Source organism: Saccopteryx bilineata, chromosome 3, assembly GCF_036850765.1.
Source record: "Saccopteryx bilineata isolate mSacBil1 chromosome 3, mSacBil1_pri_phased_curated, whole genome shotgun sequence".
Lineage (NCBI taxonomy): Eukaryota > Metazoa > Chordata > Mammalia > Chiroptera > Emballonuridae > Saccopteryx > Saccopteryx bilineata.
Genome location: NC_089492.1, coordinates 269,619,734 through 269,633,594, shown reverse-complemented (window position 1 = coordinate 269,633,594; position 13,861 = coordinate 269,619,734). Strand labels below are relative to the sequence as shown.

General features: G+C 58.0%; 1 protein-coding gene across 5 annotated transcripts in view; it reads right to left on the bottom strand.

The window, feature by feature from the left end:
- Positions 1-328: 328 nt before the first annotated feature.
- Positions 329-13,861, bottom strand: part of ADGRB2 (adhesion G protein-coupled receptor B2) — a 38,993-nt gene continuing 25,460 nt past the window's right edge. Inside the window, exons 11-31 of one of the 5 annotated variants that reach the window (XM_066269810.1) lie at positions 13,697-13,765; positions 13,511-13,619; positions 12,828-13,158; positions 12,368-12,473; positions 12,140-12,183; positions 11,751-11,877; positions 11,161-11,264; positions 10,958-11,060; positions 10,079-10,229; positions 9,832-9,901; positions 9,342-9,408; positions 9,110-9,195; positions 8,712-8,810; positions 6,527-6,698; positions 6,127-6,222; positions 5,736-5,775; positions 4,490-5,109; positions 1,792-1,827; positions 1,385-1,483; positions 1,230-1,286; positions 329-816 (exon numbers count right to left, since the gene is read on the bottom strand). In XM_066269810.1, coding sequence (XP_066125907.1) covers positions 631-816; positions 1,230-1,286; positions 1,385-1,483; positions 1,792-1,827; positions 4,490-5,109; positions 5,736-5,775; positions 6,127-6,222; positions 6,527-6,698; positions 8,712-8,810; positions 9,110-9,195; positions 9,342-9,408; positions 9,832-9,901; positions 10,079-10,229; positions 10,958-11,060; positions 11,161-11,264; positions 11,751-11,877; positions 12,140-12,183; positions 12,368-12,473; positions 12,828-13,158; positions 13,511-13,619; positions 13,697-13,765 — 2,772 coding nt within the window. In that variant the 3' untranslated portion in view covers positions 329-630. The remainder of the gene's footprint in view (positions 817-1,229; positions 1,287-1,384; positions 1,484-1,791; positions 1,828-4,489; positions 5,110-5,735; positions 5,776-6,126; positions 6,223-6,526; positions 6,699-8,711; positions 8,811-9,109; positions 9,196-9,341; positions 9,409-9,831; positions 9,902-10,078; positions 10,230-10,957; positions 11,061-11,160; positions 11,265-11,750; positions 11,878-12,139; positions 12,184-12,367; positions 12,474-12,827; positions 13,159-13,510; positions 13,620-13,696; positions 13,766-13,861) is intronic. The other 4 variants (XM_066269811.1, XM_066269812.1, XM_066269808.1 and 1 more) reach the window with 4 other exon arrangements.

Here is a 13,861-nt window from a genome sequence, read left to right as displayed (position 1 = left end):
CTCTGCCTGGGCTCTAGCCTTGGCAGCCTGGCCTTTGGGCCACAGTCATAGACAGCCATGACCATCAAAGCCACTGGGGAAGGCCAGCTACAAGGGTCTCCACCCCACATGCCCGATCTGCCTACCCAAGGCCCCAACAGGGAAGAGGGTATGCCCAAGGTCACCCAGGGATTCAAGGGCAAAGATAGGGTCAGAGCTCAGGAGTCCCCTCTCACTCAGGGCTGGCCTGACCCCATCACACAATCTGATGAGACCAAGAGAGGAGAATCAGGGACATAAGCAAGGCTGGGCCTGCACCCGGGGGGAAGCAAACAGCTCAGCAGCAAAATCCACAGAGTGAAGTTTATTCCCAACAAAGTTCCCCTCCCCCTCCCCAGCCCAGGACAGGGACAGACAGGCTGGGGCAAGATGGGGCTCCAGTGGCTGAGGGGCCTCTAAGAAACAGGGAAGGGCCCTGGACCCCCACGCCATGCCGTGTCCGGCTTCCCCAGCCCAGCTGAGTCCACTGCGCCTCCCGGCCCAGCCCTTGGGAGAGGGGAGGGGGGCGCTGGCTCCTGGGTAGTTCCAAAATGGAGTGTGAAAATAGAGAGATATATATATTTATACGCAGTGGGCAGTCCGGTGTGGCACTCACACCTCTGTCTGGAAGTCACCATCCGGTGGTTCTGTGGGCTCCCAGGCTGCTGCCCGGTGCAGGGCCAGCCGTTCTCGGGGCTTGGGGGGCAGTGAGCCCAGCGTCATAGATTTGAAGGTGCTCCAACTCTGATGTCGCCGCTGTTGGGACAAGCTGGGACGCTCCCCTGGACTGGGTTTCTCCTGTGGAGGGAGCGGGAAGGGCCCCGAGGAGATGAGACAATACCTTCTCACCCATTACACAGGAGAACAAACTGAGGAGGCCCATAGAGTCAATGATGCCCAAAGTTTCTAAGCTATCAGGTGCCAAAGTCGGGTTCTATTCCAGATCTACCTGGCTCCAGAGTTGGGGTCCTGAACCCTATGCTCAGAGTGGCCCCAGGGACCACCATGTCTCCTGAGTCTGCTCACCCTTCTCAAGATTCCAGTGGAGCCCCCATCAAAGCTCCCCATCCCCAAGCACCCCAGAACTGTTGCTTATGCCATGGGCAGGCCCCTGGTGAGGCAGGCTCAGTGTGCCCAGGTAGGGAAAGGAGACAAGGAAGGAAGGAGTCCCTTGGAGCCCACTCCATCCCACCCAGCCCCGGGGGACTCACGCTGGCCAGGCTCCGTTCGTTCGCCCCACCCGAGGACACACTCCACCGCTTCTCCCTCTGTAACGGGGGCCATGGGTCAGGGTCTGACCCCAGGGGCCACTGCACCAGGCTGGGCCCTGAGCTTCAGGCAGGGCAGCCACAGGAAGAAACCTCACCTTGGCTGTGGACTGACTGCGGTAGCGGTCGAAAGTGTGGAATTTCTGGTTGAGCTCATGGTAGAGTTCTGAGTGCCGTTTCCGGGTGTGCATCACCTTCTGGGAGCCACAGGGCATCAGAGGGGGTGCTCCGCACTGGGGCAGCACTGGGAGCCAGCCTCCCACTCAGGGCACTCGAGGTCCTGGGTCCCCATCTCCCTTCCTGTTGCTGGCCCCTCTGCGACAAGGCCTGGCTCTCTCTTCACCCGAGAGTTACGGATTGGGCAGGGAGGGTATATTGGGGAGGATCCCATAGAAACCACAGGCTTGTGGAGTCTGGCTCTGCAATGGGGCTTGGGCTAATTTTAGGAGCGGACCCTTCAGGGACAACCCCCACCCCTCAACACACACATACAGATGGCGCTCACCTCAAAGTCCAGGTCTGAATACCGTAACTTCTTTCTCTGGGAAGGAGAAGCAAGAAGGCAGTGAAGGAGAAAGCTACTTTTTATCACATGCAGGGGGCTTTAAGAGACCGGGAACTTGGCACCCCAGGGTCTTCCCACTGCCCAGGCCCAGGAGTTCAGAATACTTAAAGGGAAGCCCCTGGGGTTGAGGGGAGAGGGGCTGAGGCCCGGGGGACGAGGAGCAGAGGCACTGCCCTGCCGCAGGGCTGCAGCTCAGACCCGGGCCCACATCACTGCTACGCCTGCAACGCACACAAGCAGGCAGCGCTCACAGGAGGTACACACACACCGTCACACTCGCAGACATGCAACTGCACACAGGCAAATGTCCTATACAGACTTATAACATGGCAGAGACATAGGTTCCCACACGAGAGGATCACAGAACAGACGTTCCTTCCTCCGTGCCCTGGATTGTACCCCTACGCCCCATCTTGCCCCTTTCTCACTGCCAGCTACGGGCTTCCCTCCCCTTAGAACCCTCCATTTGTTCTGCAAACACAAGGACTCAGGTTTTTAGTTCTTTCTTTAACCCTGCCTTGCCCCTTTCCCCGATACCCCAGGCCCTGCCTCCCTGGCTGCCCCGCCCCCTCAATAGCCCGAGGTCACCTCCAAGGCCCCAACCACTGGCTCAGTGTCTGGTGCCACGCAAAGAGGAGGCCTCCGAGTCTCAGAGTGTTGGCAGGGAGCTCTCATAAAACCAAGGCCAGCTTTCCCAGGTTACACTGGGGAAAGTGAAGTCCAGGGAGGAGAAGGGGCTTGCCCCAAGGCCCATAGGGATGATGCTAAAACCACCATCCAGATCTCCCAAGCCCCAGGCCCAGCAGACATGCTCGCCACCACTGGCCTTCCTGACACCCCTCTCCCTGGACCCCCTCCCACCCCTCTGCCTGCTCCTTCTCCACCAGGCCCCTGGCTTCCCCAATGCTAGGCTCTGCACACTCTGCCTTGCACCTTCTCCTGCCCTTCACCACACGCATGTGCGTCCTTCCTGTTCCCAGCCACACCGCTATTTCTGGAGGCAGCACCTCTCCCTGTCCCAATGCCCTCAGCTGTGCCCAACTGCACAAATTCAGAATCCCCCCACCGCAAATCCACTCCTCCACCTCCGCCCCACTGCAGTTAGCCACACCAGAATTCAGGGTGTCATCCTTGACCCCTCAATATGCTGCCATATTTGTTGCCACCTCCCACACAAGGAGCCCAAGGCTGGCCCCTCCTCTGCGGTCTAACCATGGGCAGGTGTCCACAGACCAAAACCAGGATGCTGAACACCCCACACACACCCTCCAATGCCAGTGTCGAGTTTTGTCTTTGTTACGCCTTCCTGTTTTTGCCATCTGCAAAGGAGCAGGCACCAAATGTTCAAGAAACATTTTGGGGGAAAAAATCTAAACTTGCGAACTTCCTAGATGCTAACTTAATTTCCTTTGTGCGGAGGATGGGAAGCAGGATTCTGAGGCCGAACACGAACAGCCAACAGTATCTGAGCTATGAACTCTGCTCCCTTCCTTATGCACATCCCCTTCATCCCACCAACTAGAGTTCTAGAATGTTCCGGCATTCTATAGTGGGCCACTACCACCTGCCTGTTCCCAGTGATTCTGTGCAGGGAGCAGGTCTGAGGAGGCCAGCAGGAAAGTGGGACATCCACAGACACCACACAGGCAGGCAGAGAGAGGGGTTTATGTTTTCTCAGCAAAGGGAGCATCAATTACCACTGGCCTATGGGCTGTTCTGAGGCTGATTTCAGGAATGGTAATAGCAGCATTTCCCAATTATCTAACACAGGGGTCCCCAAACTGCAGCCCTGAGGCCATTTATCTGGCCCCCACTGCACTTCCGGAAGGGGCACCTCTTTCATTGGTGGTCAGTGAGAAGAGCATAGTTCCCATTGAAATACTGGTCAGTTTGTTGATTTAAATTGACTTGTTATTTATTTTAAATATTGTATTTGTTCCCGTTTTGGTTTTTTACTTTAAAATAAGACATGCGCAGTGTGCATAGGGATTTGTTCATAGTTTTTTTTTATAGTCCAGCCTTCCAACCGTCTGAGGAACAGTGAACTAGCCTCCTGTATAAAAAGTTTGGGGACCCCTGATCTAGTACTTTCTACCTCCCCCACACAGAGGTAAATATTTTATATCACTTAATTAGTCCTTGCAACAACTCTAGAAAGAACCTGCTTTGTTATCTTCACTTTACAAATGAGGAAACTGAGGCTCAGAGATATGAAGACTAAGACAGCTTAATTGAGACTCAGAGAGAGATTTTGTTCAAGATCTCACTGCCAATCAACAGCATCCTGATCTGAACTCAAATCTGCGTGACCAGGAGGCCCAAGTTCTCAGCACCAGGCCCCTTAAAAGAAGACCCATCCTAACCATTCACCCCAAAGTAGGCACCAGAGCAAGTGTGACTGCATCGAGGAGGGCACCCTCAGTGCCTGAAGTCCAAGCCCCCTTGAGTTGTTCAGAGGAGCCAGGATTCCCTTGGATTAGCCATGGGCACTAACAGAAGAAGAGATACACAGTGTATACATACACTCCCGGCGACTTGCCACAAAGACACTGCTCTGGGGAGGTGGCTAGCTGTCCCTACCCGGCTCCTGCCTAGGATTTAGCCTCCCATGCCCACCCCATGCCCTACAGGCTCTCACCTCCAGGGAGCCCAGCTTCATGGTGGAGCCAGGCACAGTGCGGGGCATGGTCCGGCTGCGCTCCCCCGGCTCGGGCACTTGGCGGGCACTGGGTGTCGGTGGTGGTGGTTGGAAGGTCATCCCGTAGGGGTTCTGTAGAGACCCATAGGCAGGGCCCAGCCCCAGGCCCGAGTGGTCCACAGACAAGAAGCTAGGGTAGCCTTCGGTGTGGGCCAGTGCCTTGGTAGCCCGTCGAGGGGTGCCCTCAGGCCGGGTCCTCTGGGGATCCTCACCACCTCCACCCCCACCGCCAGGCTGCAGGCTCAGAGTCCTTCGGGGCAGCACCATGTAGTCCCCCTCGGAGCCCGGGTCGGTTGGCCGCAGCCACGTGAGGTCCAGCTGCCGCAGGCTGCCCTCCCCACACATGTACACGGGGTTGGCCTCCTGGGGGGGCGGCGGCTCCCCAAGCCCTGGCGACGCTGCCATGGGCATCAGGATATTCCCAGGCAGCGGTGAGAAGCTGAGGCCCCCCTCAGGACCCACAAGGCAGGACTTGGGCTCCTCGTCCTCATCCAGGGACAGGCGGGACAGTGTGCCCGTGATGGTGGACGGGTTGCAAGTGTTGACCTCCTTGAACAGAACTGGGGGCAGGAGTAGGGGGGAGGTAAGTTCTGGGGAGAAGAAACCCCAGATGCCCTTGCCCGTATGGACAGGTACCAAACCCCTCAGCTCAGAGGAGGAAACTGAGTGCTGGACAGATGGCTGGGTGACTGGTACTCTCTTCTACACCAAAGGGCTTAAGAAGACAACTTGCCCAGAGACCCACAGCAACGCAGGGCAAGGAATGAAGCCAAGACCCAAACCCTATGGGTCAGCTCCTGCTACAGGTTCTGACCTCTGACCCCATAGCCCTGAGGCTTTCAAAAGGGCCTTGCTCCTCCCCCTCCCTGGGCAGCTCCTCCCCAGGAGACAAAACTGGAAAGAGATTCTGGTAAGAATCATGAAAATGATATGATACTGTAACAGCCACTATCTGCCAAGGTCCCTACTAGGCACTTGATGTCTCCTAATTCATTTAAGACTCAGAGAGGTAAGCTGTTTGTCCAAAGTCACACAGTAAGTGTGTTTACAGCCTTGAATCCACTATGGGCTGTCTAAAGCTAAACTCCACAGCCAACCCCATCAGGGCCTCCCACAGTGGGGCTGGGGGCCCTCCCTTCCTGCCCTTCTCCACGGGCCATTCTCAGCTCTGCATCAGAAGACTCACCCGTCTGACAAGCCAGATCCACATCCTTTTCAAAGTCTGACTATAGGCAGAGAAGGACAGAGCAGGCAGGCAAAGAGAGGATCAATGTATCAGGGTGGAGGGGCTCGGTCTCCTCCCTACCCACCCAGCGGTACTACCCACAGCACAATGCCCAGTACCGACAGGGCCCCCAGGGGCCCCAGACATATTTACTCTGGTATGAGAGGTGGGAAAACTGAACGAGGGGAAGGCTTGCGCCGTGTCAGCCAGCAGTCAGTGGCTGAGCCTGAATCAAACCTGATCTCTGCCCCTTCTCTGCCATGAATGGAAAAGGCGAGGGGCCTGTGGCAGGGAAATGGGAGTGGGGCATTCTCAGGACCCAGCCACGCCCTGCCCAGGCCTCCTCACTCACCAGGATCTGCAGCTGCCCGTTCTTACACGAGTCAGGGGAGTCTTCACTCTCGTCAGCCCGGCACACACCCATCTGGCACTTCACTACGTCCTGGACCTGGGGGCAGAGCTGCCTGCTAGCCGGAGGCTGCCCCAGGGCCCCTGGCCACAGCTGGCTGTGCCTCCCACCCCAGGCACCCAGGTGGGTTTGGCAGGACAGAAGCCAAGTCTGAGGGGAGCAGGAGCCCCGGGAGACCAGGAGGCCAGGGACAAGGCTGCCCTGGGCTTTTAGCTTCCACGTCAAGGGCTCCCCAGCTGGAGGCCCGGTCGGGGTCTCAGGCCTCCCCATCTGCACGGTGGGGAGAGGCAAGAGTACTGGCCTGGTGAGGTGGGTGCAAAGGGACAGGAGAGGCCAGCCCCACCTCTCGGCGCAGGAAGCAGTGCACAGCCGTGATGACGAAGCCTTGCGCCGAGTTGAAGACGGCAAAAAGGGCCTGGAAGAGGACGGAGCGGCGGTCTGTCATGGCCAGGACGGCGGACATCCAGGTGAGCGCCAGCAGGGGCAGCACCACGCAGGAGCTCCAGAGTGAGGCCCTGAAGACACAGCAGAGGGTCCGTCAGGGTGACACTCCAGCAGCCAGCCAGGGTGGGCTGAGCACAGGCCTGCACTGAGCCTGGGGCCCTTCAGCTGCCCGAGATCAGCAGGGCCCCAAACTCCACGACCTCAGTAACGCCCCAAAGCAGAGATGGGCTGAGGAGCTGGAGTCAGAGAAACAGAACAGAGACAGAAAGTGGAGAACTATGGGCCAGAGCAGGGACCCAGAGAGGTTGGGAGGGACAGATACAAGGACACAACAGGACTGAGCCACAGCCAGAGGCAGCATCAGGGGACAGAGATGGAGAAGGTGGAACAGGACAGTGGGAGAGAAGGGGAGAAGGGAGACATACGCGGATGCTGCGACTTCAGCTCCAACTTGCACACAATCACAGGCCTGGGCCACATCCCCAGAGATTCTGGGAGAGGAGGAGAGGAGGAACAAAGATGATAGACACAGGGAGAGAATGAGACAGGCAGAAAGACACAGACAGAAAGATTAAACAGGCAGAGCCCACAGAGGATGTCACAGAGCACAAATTGTTGGGGGAGAAGACAGGGGCCAAGGACAATGCAGCAGAGGCTTGTCCCCTTCAATCCCCCAAGGACGGGAGGGCCCCCAGGGGCTGCTCAGAGCCCTCGGCAAAAAGACCATAGTTGGGACTGCGGGTAAAAGCGAGGATCAGGGCCAAGTCCACATCCCCCGCCTCCTGACAGGGGAGGGCAGAGGGAAAAAGGCAGATGGGCCCTGCATCCAGCCACCAGTGCCAACCCGCCATCACTGGCTACAGCCCATGCAGGCACAGGAGGGCAGTCTTGCCACACCCAGCCCACTCTGCCTCATGAGCAGCCCGGTGCGAGAGTCAGGCAGGGAGGGCATAGTGTTGGACAAGGCAGGGAGATGGGCAGGGGGTCAAGACCTGCCCTGTAAAGAGCGGTTGGGGGCTGCTCAGCCTGGTGGGGGGCAGGCACAGTAGTCTCCACAGCCCCTGGGGGCAAAGCCAAGACTAAGAGAGGGCCTAATCACAGTCATAGAGCTATCATTGATTAACTGCTAATTCTCTGCCAGGCCCTACACTGAGCACTTTACATACGTTAGTTCACATTGTGATCAAAATAACTCCACTAAACAGACATGGGATTATCCCAATTTACAGATGAAGAAACTGGAGTGTGCCCAGATGGGCAGAGAGGACCAAGCTGGGATGCAAACCCAGTCTGGCTGCCTCCAAAGCCCAATGCTATAACAGACTGGGTCAGAATCAGCTGGCAACCCACGTGGCAGCACGCTTTCTATTCCAGAGAGTTTCCCAGAGATCGTGCTGACTGCCTCCAGAGGCACTGAGCCACCTGACCCTAAAGGTGTGGCAAGATAAAGCCTCCCCACTGGCCAAGGAGGCTGAGATGGACTTGTGGCCCTGGGTGGGAGGTTGGGCCTGAGGCCCTTGTGGATTTGTGCATGGCTGAGATTTTAAGATTCTCAGCTGCCAGGGACAAAGGTACCTCGATAACATAATAACTCTCTTCCTCCAAGATTCTCTGTCTCTTAATTGGTTGAGATTCAACGCCTCTAAAATTCTAACTTTCAGATTCTGTGACAGATGATAAGATTCTATGATTCACATTCTAACAGTCTTAGCTTCTGATTGTCTTATTCTAAGATTCTGTCATTCCAATTCTAAGGTTCTGTAGGCTCAAAAATTCTAAGGATGTGAGATTCTATGAGCTTCTGTAGCTTGAGGTCTAAGGAGGGGTCTTCAGCTACGCCTAGATAAAACGTAAGCTGGCAGTGAGGGCAGGGGCGGGAGCAAAGGGGTGGGCACAGGAACCCAGCATTTTCCAGGAAGCACAGATATTCATTCCTGATGCCCTCTGCCACCTCAACACCAAGCCCTTCACACAGCAAGCTCTCCAGGGCACTGGACTGATATCCCTCCTCCCCCCACCAGGGCACTGCCCCCCATTCTCTGCCCCACCCATCCCCCCGCCCCGCCCCAGGGGACACAACTAACATGGCGTTCCTGGCCGAGGCTGAGCTGAGCAGGGGGCTGGGGACCGCTCCACACGCTGAGCAGGGGAGGAGCAGGCTGGCCCAGGGGCACCGCTCCAACCTCGGGGCGGCACAGACACGGGAGAAGAGGGGAGACACATGGGAAGCGGGAGGAGAGGGGCAGCATGAGCCCCAGCAGGGTGGGAAGGGGAGGGCAGGTGAGAGAGAGAGAGGTGGGTTAGGGTGGGCGAGGGGCTGCAGCTGAGCACTCAGGGTGCCCACCGTGCCTGCACCCTTGATGCACCAAGGTTAGGGAGCCGCGCTCAGTAGCGTTGTCTAGCTCTGATTCCAAGAGTGGCCACGGCCCTCCCTCCCTGTTCCATTTCCCACAAGGCCAAGTCACAGAGACCCCACCCTTACCCGGCCCTCTGCTTCTTGGATTTGTCTGAGATGCCATCGCGAGCCATGAGCTTGTTGAAGACGATGATTCCGATGAGCATATTCACCTGGAGGTCAGGGGAGTGAGGTGAGGGAGACAGGATCACCAGGTGCCCACCCGGCAGGGAAAGCCTCAGGTGGGAATAGAGTGCAGGAAGGAGTAGACCCCCTGGGCCACACCCCTCCCAGGACACTGACAGGGCACGTAACATACCAGGACAATGACGGCTGCAGGACCCACAAAGGCGTAGAGAAGGCCACCCTCAAGGGAGAGCCAGCAGCTGGGGAGAGAGGGAGCATCAGACACCGAAGCAGGCTCCTCCCCACCCTCAAACACCACCCTTCAGAGCCCGCTGGGCTGCTAGGCCTGCATCAATGATGAGGCCAAGCCCCAGAAAATGTCGCAGGGAGCCACTGGCTCTTGCTGAGCATCAGTTTCCCCTCTAACAAAAATGAAGGCCACCAGGCCCAGCCCCATGGGGCTCAAACAAGGCTGATCCATGAGCTAAATCATTCTTAGCGATGATCCAATCCTAGCACATCCTTTTATAGTCAGGAAAACTGAGGCTCAGAGATGGGGAAAGACTCCCCCAAACCCCACAGCAGGCGTGTGCCAGAGGTACAGCCTGAAAAGGCCCAAGGCCCAGTATGGGGCCCTAACAAGTTCAGTCACCCTCACTGCCCACCATGGAAGCCCCACGTACTAGCTGGATGTACCGTATCCTTTGGTGCGGGTAAAGCCAACAGACACAGCCACCACCAGAGCAGGCAGACCTGGGGGAGCAGGGGAGCCAGGATGAGATGGCTAGTCCTCAGGGTCCTCTCATCCTCCCAGAACCCAGCCCAGGTGATGCTTAGGCCCACAAACAGGGGCCAGAGCCAAAGCAGAACCTGTCTTGCTGCCCCTGCACCCAAGGCCCATTGGCAGAGTCCAGCACGGGCCCTGCTCACCCCAGCCCAGGCAGAGAAAGCGCTTGCGAACGAGGCGGGTGCGCATCCGTCCAATGACAGCCAGGTAGGACTGCCAAGCCTCAGTGAGCACCCAGCAAAAGGAGGAGAGGAAGAAGAAGTGCAGGAAGGCAGCTGTCATGGTGCAGACACCCTGCAAGGAGAGGGAAAAGGAGGGAGTAACTTTGAGCAGCCACCAGGGCGGGAGGCTCCTGGCTTCCCACACCCGCTGCTGGGCGCTGCCATGGCTGCCCACTCAAGCTCCGCCCCCCACAGCACCCTGCCAGGCACCCCCGTCTTCCGGCACCCACACATAGCACGACACAGGCCCGGTGACATGCACGTAGCATTGAGCATCCGGGAGGCGGGCAGGCAAGCTGCCCACACACAGACGGGATTGGCAGAGACAGGGACAGACAGGAGCACCCGCCACATCACGGCCAGGTGGTCACCACACCTGGCACTCACAGTGCTGGCACTGTGCAGAGAAGGCTGAGGATGCATAATGGACAGCCAGCACAGGTCATCCACAGGCACATGGCACAAGAGGCCTTGCTGAGGCTCCTACATGTCCACACACATGAGAAGGCCCAGGCTCCTCAAATGCCATCTGCCCACACATGTGCATGCAAGCACTCAGCTCACATAGACGCTCACAGATGTACACAGACATTTATCACTAGAGTACACACATCCTTCCTCTCCAATGCCTTCACGTATGCTCACACACAATTTCCCACACCCTCACCCAACACACGGCTACAGTGTGTACAAACATCCATCACTTAGGTGCACACACACGCGCGTGCTGTCACCTACACTTTCCACCCTCACCCCCTTCACCCCACTCTCACTCCGACACCCCCATGAGCCTGCACCTGCCTTGCTCAGCACCCGTGACTGGCCTACGAGGATCAGGATGTTAGACGCCAGGATGGACAGGCAGAAGTTGAGCAAGATGATGGAGCGTTCAGATTTTATAAACCTGAGAGGGCACAGCAGGCAGAGACAGAGGAGCTGGAGGCCCAGGCCCAACCCAGGATGACTGGTCTTCTCCTGCCCTGCCCTCCCAGGGTCGCACCTACCTCCAGAAGGCAGCATAGATGGCAAGCAGGGTGAGCAGCGCCATGCAGGACACAGCACAGCCAATCACGAGGGGGACTGAAGGGGCGCCTGCCAGCTCCAGGGTCTGTGGAAGATGAGCAGATGTTCAGACAGGTAACTGGGAGAGGGCAGTTGCCAAGGTGCCCTTGGCCTACCCAGTCCATCTGGTAGAGACTGGCACCTGTTCCATCGTCACTGCCACACACGGAAGGGGACTCACCACTGTCCTCAAAGGTGTACAGAGCAGACCCAGTCACATATGTAGAGGCATATTTATGCTCAGTCACCCATACTGTTGCACATACAGCCAGACACGCACATGTGTATACATGCGCGCGCGCGCACGCGCGTGTGCGCACACACACACACACACGCCCACCGCCACCCATCCCAGGCACATGTCATCACTGTGAGCACCACCCCAAGGGTACAGACTTCCATGAGCAATCCCAGAAGTGCAGCTGCTCAGACACACATGTGGGATCATCCGGGTCCCTCTTGATACTGTCCAAATGGCCACTGGCAGCCCAGGTGCCTCCTCCCAGCCCCGCCCAGGAGCGCTCCCACTCACCAGGTCCTTGGGCGGCTGGGCCAGCACAGCAAAGGTAGACAGGCGCTGGCACTGGCAGCGAGTATGGGCTGCCTGGGTCTCCAGGGTCTGGCAGCTCTCAGTGTCCCAGTCCCCTGAACTGGCATCTCTTTGGGTGGGGGGATAGGTGGAGTGAGCCTCAGCCCAGCCCCATGGCACCACCCCCAGCACTGGCCACTGCCCAAGGCCAGGAGAATCCACGGCAAAGCCACCCCAAAAGGCAGACAGTTGAGAGCCTCAGGATGAGCCCTTCATCCCTTAAGCCAAGCATGGCACCAGGGAGCCCTCTGGCCTTCCAGGCAAAAGATCCCCTCCTGAGGGGAGGTCCTAGGGCTACACTCTTCCCCACACAGAGCTCCTGCCCAACTCACGTTCCGGAGTAGTCCCAGCTGGCACAGTGGGGATCCGTGGTGCCCTGCGGAGCAAGAGACATGAGTGCAGTGTGGGCTGGGAGCTCACCGCCCCGACCACCAGCCATCCTGCCCCACAGGCCCCACAGAGGGTCAGCCTGCCACTGGGCACACCGGCTGCCCATCAGATGGGCCTTTGGCTCCTCATGTTGGGGTATTCCCAGGGCCCTTGCTTGGGCCCCCACTTACATTAATGATGTAAGAGAGCTCCACTGTGATGAGGGGCTCCGCCGGTGGTTGAGTAGGGGGCCGCACAGTCACTGTCATCACCCGGGATGTGACGGCCAGCGGCGGCCTGGGGACAGGTTCTGAGGTCAGCTCCTGCCAGCGGGTGCCCAGACCCAGTCAGGAACCCCAAAGGTGCTTTGTATGGGGGGTTAGGGGGCTACCAGAGGTCAAGTCCAGGGAGAGGCCTAGAGCTCAGTGAGACCCAGAAACTTGGGTGAGATCTAGAGCTCAGTCCAGCACCCCCTGGGTGCCAGTGAAGCCTCTGGGAGTTTCATGAACATCTTTAAAAGCACTTGTATTCAGAGCCAGGCGAGGGGTCCCCGAGGCTGCAGGAGGGTGCAACTGAATCTGTGGCTCAGTCCTCCTTCTCTGGAACTCCCTGGACCCTCGGAAGCCCCATCTACCCCTCCCAAGCACTCACCTGGGGGGTGGCAGGATGAGGCCCAGGGTGCGGTAGAGCACAGCACCAATCACAAAGTAGGAGGAGGAATCCTCAGGGTCTGCTGGGAGGAGGCGCTGATGGGAGTAGCCTGGGCCAGGGGGCACCGTTCCTGGGCTCCTCCCACTGCCAGGGCTGCCTGATGCCCCAGAGGCAACTGGCTTCCCTGGGGAAGAGAGGTTGAGCACCTCCTTGGGGAGGAAGAGGCGGTCTTCCGAGTGTCGAACCCAGTCCTTCATGCCCCGGCGGCCCCGCATGGGGAATGTGATGTCACTGGACACGGCTGAGACTGGCTCTCGCTGAATGCTGATCACTGCAGGGAGATGGGGGGGTGTGGCAGACCACACCAGAGACAGGCAGACACATAGAGAACAGACACAAGGGAAGAGAGAGGTGTGGGAGGGGCAGACATCAAGAAGGCAGACGCAGACACCAAGGGTTGGTACCAACCCAGAGGTGCGGGGACACATACACAGAGAAACACAACACAGATGGAGGAGGAGGAGAAACATGGAGACAAAGACACAGGTAAGGAGTTAAATAAGGAAAAGACCAGCTTCCCCCCAAAAGAGAGAGAGAAATACAAACAGCCTCAGAAACCATCCTCCCGCACAGGGCTGGGTTCCACATCCAGAACCCCCGCCCCCCATGCCACCCTCATGTACCCAAGTTGTCCGTGACAATCAGAGAGCTCTGAAAGGCCTTGAGAGCATCGCCCACCAGGTGAATGAAGTCCTCCACCACTCGGAGCAGGTGCACAGAGCCAGGCGACACCTGGGGACAGAGGGTGTGTAAGGGTCTGAGATGGCGGTGAGTTATGGAGAAGGAAACCTAGAAGACTAGCTCCTCACCTGCTGAGCATCATCCCACTTGTCCTTGTTTTCTGCGTCCACCATGAAGCTCACCACCTGGAAGAAGCGCTGGGGAGAGAGCATGACTGTCAGGAAGTCCCAGCCCCACGGACGAGAGCTTTCTCATCTCAGCCATGTTTGCTGCCCCCAGCAGACTGTCATAGG